The sequence below is a fragment of the Antrostomus carolinensis genome, unplaced genomic scaffold, assembly GCF_000700745.2.
Source record: "Antrostomus carolinensis isolate BGI_N321 unplaced genomic scaffold, ASM70074v2 scaffold15102, whole genome shotgun sequence".
NCBI classification, from domain to species: Eukaryota; Metazoa; Chordata; class Aves; order Caprimulgiformes; family Caprimulgidae; genus Antrostomus; species Antrostomus carolinensis.
In genome coordinates this window covers 6,385-12,232 of record NW_010301697.1, presented here as the reverse complement: position 1 = coordinate 12,232, position 5,848 = coordinate 6,385, and the positions used below count along the sequence as shown (strand labels likewise).

Below are 5,848 nucleotides of genomic sequence, written 5' to 3'. Positions count from 1 at the left end.
AAAGTTAATTCCCCTCCTGCAAAAAACCAAAACAAACCAAACCCCATTATCTTGGTGTGGCACTAATTCTGCCATGCAGTACAATGTGATAGAACATGAAAGGGTGAGGAAAAGGGAGACATGGTATCAGAATAAGGAATGTGGAGACCAGCTGTGAGAGGACAGTGTTGATCTATACCTGAGACATTAGATAAAGAATGCAAGTTGAATTGGACTATGATATTGTAATGGAGCATCTGGTCAGTTCCAGAAGTCTGATGATCAATATTATCTGGAAGAACAAAGTACAGAAACTTACAAGTTTTACAGCTACTAAACATTATGAAATTTTGGACTAAGCAGAATTTCCTCTAATCTTTCTCTTTGAGTAAAGAATTGATTGGAAATCTGTAGAGATATGTTGTGAGTACAGGGAAAAGAGCAAATGCTTTTGTGCATGAAGAAATGGAAAAATGAGCGTTCTCATTTTCTTAAGCTTAGTGTATTTTATGTCGATCCTTCAAAGCATGCTAGAAGGGTATGATGCATTGTTGATATCAAAGTATTATATTGATAATTTTGAGAGATTAGTTTCTTTAACTTATTGGTAGAAATAGTTCTAGATTTCAACACTGGCTTTAACTTTGTTCAGGCAAATATAAACTATAGTAGGTAGAAAATTTGACAATTGAATCCAAGTCCTAACTTGACCATAATTAATTAAAACTTAACTTCAATTTGAAACATTAAGGAGAAAGTAAGAGAAAACATAAAAGAACTATAATGCTTGGATTGGAGTGAAATTCATTATTAAGTTAATGGATGTATGGCCTAAGAATAGGTCTGAATTTGAGAGGTCTGAATTGGAAGGAAAGTGACTGTAGCTTCCAAAAACAACAGAGGAGAAGTTTTTAAGTAGGCAGTAGTTTAAAAAACAAAAAAAACCTCTACTCTTTGTTGATGAATGCATTTTAGTCTACAAATCAAAAGAAGGATCACAAACAATAGAATATATGGGTTCTGAAACAGTCTTTTGGTGTATTTAGTGGTGCTGAAAAAGTCTGTTAATATAGACCTCACTAGGCTTAAACAGAAAATTTTAAAATAGCCTTGGGAGGAAAAAAAAAATCTTCTGTAGGGCTTTTATACATAAATAGCAAAAATGTAACAGCAGAACACTGTTATTCCTACTGAAAATTTGTGGAGTAAACATTTTTAAATCTTATCTCCTTCTTTCTAATGAGTAACAACAGCTGATAGTAATTGAATGCAAATATTGGTGACTTGGATTTTCCTTTCAGCGGCCAGATCTTTGTACTTGCTTTGACATAAATACTGAACTCCAGTCCAGCTGCTATAAATCCATGTTTAGTTTTAATTCTTACTTCCTATGATATGGATAATGGGAAATAACTGATGAAATTTTGGGATTTTATTATGTGTGTCTATAATAACTAAGAATAAATTTGTTTTTTAACAGGATGAGAATTAAATTTAGATTGGATCTAGCCTGACAGTCTTCACATTTGTGGGTTGTCATCTTTTTGACAACACATTTTTTTTTCTGTTTTTCCAATTACTATACTTTAATCAACTTAACTTTTTAGTCTTGTTGACATTTCAGTTTCTAATGCAAGAACTGTTTCTACAACATTTTTTTCAATTAGTCATTTTTGTAAAATGTGTTTTTTTTAGTTCACAGAGAAAATCCGAATCTAGTCATATTGCGTAGTTTGACCCTGATACTTTAGAAAAATGTATTGAAATCCATGGCTTACTGCAAAAAGTAGTATTTATTTTCCATCAGTATAAAAAGAAAGCCTCGAAAGGAAAATGTATCCACTGATCTTGGTCACTATTATTTAGGTAAAAAAATGTGATGTTTTTACCTCACAGTTGCCAACACAATTTATCAAAAGTGATTCGGTGATCTAGTGTTACACAGTATTACAGATAACTTGTTACCTACAACTTTTTCTTCTCCTTTTGTATTATAGCTGTAGTAGATTTAACTCTTTTCATTAAGAGGACTTTTTTAATAAATTGAAACTAGGGGCACTGATAGCTTGGTATTTTGTCAGACTGACAAGAAGCTGAGTGTTTGCTTGGGGTAGTGTAGGTAGTATTTGTTCTTTTGTGGAAGCAGAGGAAAGGGCAGTAATAATGCAATAGTATTTTAGGCACTCCATCATTCTCAGCATCCTCAGCTGCCAGATGTATGACAAAGTGGCTATGCACAATCCTGTCTAATAGAAAATATGTTAAGAAGGGTCTAGTAGGATCATCTTTAGGTCAGATATGGCCAGTTATATAAAAAATAATTGACAGCTATTTGCCTAATCTGCTTCAGAACGAAATACCCAGCCAGGAAGGAGAAAATCTATTTTCATATATATATTTACTTTTAGGGGAAAAACTTTTAAAAGCATCTGATCTAGCTCTCTCTTCCTATAATTTCAAGTCCATTACAGTTCTGTATCTAGCAGATATGAAGAACTGTTTAATTTGATCCTATGATGGGATTGGAAGTACTATATATTTCAAAAGAGCTATTGCATCTCTATTGTGTTATTTCCAAGAGAATAGCTTATTACTTGTCACTAGTAAGGTCCCACCATTGTAGAAGTATCTAAATATTCTGTTTACTATTCAAAACTGATGAAAAATAAATTTTACCCAATGTGTTCAATGGTTTGTAGACAGGCAAAACAGAAAACAGTGGAGAGGCTGTAATGCAAGTAAAGTGAACAATGTCATTTTTTACTAATTCTGATCAATGTCTTGATGTTGAACTTCTGATGTTGCAGAATTGCATTTTATGTAAAAGACTTTATTTGGTTAATACATGACAAGGGATTTCCTGACCTTAAGCTTTTTTAAGTAATAATTTAAAGAATGCACCGAAACTATTGGTACTACACCCACGACAAAATCCATGTTTTGATGATGAAGGCGGTGAAAAGTATTACATCTTTATCATGATAACTATATCTGTTCTTAATAGAGATGGTTTTGTAATCAGTTAATAGATACAAGTAATACACTAATTTAAAAGTGGAAAAAGTATGGAAGAGATACCCATTATGAAATAATTTTCTGTCTTGTTGACCAAAGAAAATAATAAGAGATCCAAGTATTTGTCTTATGGCAGTAGCATGGAAAATTGACTGAAGGTGTCAGGAAATATTCCTGCCTCTTATGGGAAGAAAAGAGTGTTCAAGTACTTGTGAATTCAGTCCATAATTGAATATTGTAACTTCACCCTTTATGGAAGGAATTTCCTAAGCAAATAGTCTTTACAGTTTCTTTGCTTGTATATGTATTTTTGTTGCCTCTGCAGTCAACTTCTTCCTCCAGTGGGATTTTGTTAAAAATTTGAAGTTTAAAATATCTGTGCTTTACACAGACAATGAAGTCTAAAGAGCAAAATATTCCTTCTGTTATGACTATGAATGACAGTGTTGTCCAGGAACTTTAGGGTTAGGTAATTGATCGAACATCACTGTTTCAGCAAGACCAACAGCTACTGTCAAAGGGTTGGCTGCAGTACTGCTGTCAGTCATGCAGTTATTTGTATTTGATATCAAGGGGTTTTAAGGAATAGTAAACAGGACTGTGGAGCAGCTGTGTCATGTAGAAACAGCACGCCCAGACTTAACCTCAGCAAAGGATAGCTTTGGCAATATCTGAAAATTTAAATTTTTGTTATGTTCCATTGGAGATATTTGTGTGGATTAATATCTCAGGCAGCCACTTCTGCTGTTCCTTTAAGCAGTTTGTGGTTAGATTCTGACCTTTCCAGGAGAACACTGTGTAGTAGAAATTATTGTTTTTCTTCCCTTCCTTTGCAAGGGTTTTTTCATTTATAGTGCTAAGCTAAAGAATGTGTAATTGTTAATTTAAAAATTAAAATTACTAAATTTAATGGCTACTTTAATTTTAAATCTTAATTTAAGGTTATCTAATTGCAGCAATGAGTGAATGCAATGCCTCTTCATCTTGTATTGAATAAAGAGTTGATTTTGGGTTTTAAAATGATCCAGTTTAAAATGATCCAGTACCTTTTATTTATGCTGACAATTTTCATTCATTGTAATTGCTCTTTGAATTATCAATTTTTTTAATGTCTCTTCTTTCTGCCTAGCTGGGTTGAAAACTTTGGCCGAGAAGGTCTGGGGCTGCTGTTGGATGTTTTGGAAAGATTGGTTGAGACAAAAAAGTAAGGATGATTTAATAAAAAATTGCCAGCTTTTCTTTATATGTAAACTGCATTTAATGACACTGAATTTTTAATTTATTTAGCCAGGACAAAGTTGTGAAGAGGAGTCAGCATAAGGTTATACAGTGTTTGAGAGCCTTCATGAATAATAAGGTATGGCATTTTTAAAAATCTGGAATTACTACAGTTCAATCAGATAATGTACCTGATCAGTGGATGTAAACCTGTGCAATTTGGAGAAGTGATGTGTTGGTCAGGTGTGGTTTGAAGTTCTTTCTGCTACCACTTCCTCTCTGCAGAAATATATTCAGAGAATAGTATAAACTTTTGATGCTGATATATGCCCTTATTAAAGAATAAGTGACCCATTTTGGACATTCCCGTAACTTATTTTTTTTCTTAATTATTTGACGGACTTAAATGTCATTTGAAATATTTACTTGAGGGAACTGTCACTATCTTCTGCTAGATATTCAATGCAGTGATTTGGATTCCCTCCAGCTCTCCTTACAACTGTTTTTCTGTTCTTTAGTATGGATTGGAAAGAATTTTAGGAGAAGAGAGAAGCCTTTTGTTGCTGATCAAAGCAATTGATCCCAAGCAAACTAACATGATGACAGATATAGTTAAACTCCTTTCTGCAATGTGCATTGTTGGAGAGGAAAACATGTAAGTACTGTATTCAGCCAGAAGTACTAAGGTAATTTTACTATATCCAAAATCATAGTTATACCTGAATGAAATGCTAAAATTTTCAACTTAGGTTTGAAAGTAGGATCTGTACTATATTGTCATTTTTCGGAGTACCTTTGTCTGTGATTTTTATTATAGTCATGTCAATAAGAGTTTTCTTTTTGACATGTGGATATATTGGTTAGATGGAAGTAGTTATGTAGGCGTTCTTTTGTTTAATTTTTTTAGCATTATTTTTAAAGTATCTTAACCATTGTAATCCAGTAAGTTATTCTTTGGCTGCAAAAGTCTCCAAAGGAAACAGGTAATGCTTAAACCTCCTAAATTTGTATGCAAGAAACTGAGGCACGTGAATACTTTGGCAACATGGCTCTTCAGATAACAAATGAACAGCAAGGTGGAATATCTCTCCTCAGTGAAATGCTCTTCTTTTCTTACAGCCTTGAAAAAATTTTGGAAGCTGTAACAGCAGCAGCAGAGGAAAGGAATGTTGATAGATTCTCTCCTATTGTAGAAGGTCTTCAGGATAACTCAGTTCAGCTGCAAGTAAGCAATTTGTTTTTAACAAACTTCTGCAACAGGTAAAAATAAAATTACTTATTTTTCTGTGTTGAACAAGCCATTACAATAAAAAGGAGGAGGGATATTGCTTCAAATAGAAGTCAAATTTGTAAGTGTTGTTTATTATGTTATCTTTTAAAATGAGGAAAGATTCAGAGTTGAGAAACACAGAGGTGTTGTACATTGAATTTGTTGATGTCTATTCACCATGTCTATTCACCCAGATCTTGCAGACTTTGGGAGTTAAATCAATACTGCCTTTTAAAATAAAGCATGAGTTGTACATTCATTAGATTATTTCACTTCTGGTGATACTTACTGAAACGTAAAAATTAATAAGAGTAAAAAAGCAAGTTTTCAGATAACCACTTTTTATAATTAATGTTTAAGTCAGCA

At 33.0% G+C, this 5,848-nt stretch overlaps 1 protein-coding gene across 1 annotated transcript in view; it reads left to right on the top strand.

Annotated features, from left to right (window-relative positions):
• Positions 1 to 5,437, top strand: part of LOC104521537 (protein diaphanous homolog 3-like) — a gene marked incomplete at both ends in the record, with an annotated part of 6,859 nt that extends 1,422 nt beyond the window's left edge. The window contains 4 exons of the mRNA XM_010163563.1: positions 4,124 to 4,198; positions 4,282 to 4,351; positions 4,731 to 4,867; positions 5,332 to 5,437. Of these exons, the coding sequence (XP_010161865.1) occupies positions 4,124 to 4,198; positions 4,282 to 4,351; positions 4,731 to 4,867; positions 5,332 to 5,437 (388 nt within the window). The remainder of the gene's footprint in view (positions 1 to 4,123; positions 4,199 to 4,281; positions 4,352 to 4,730; positions 4,868 to 5,331) is intronic.
• Positions 5,438 to 5,848: the final 411 nt, after the last annotated feature.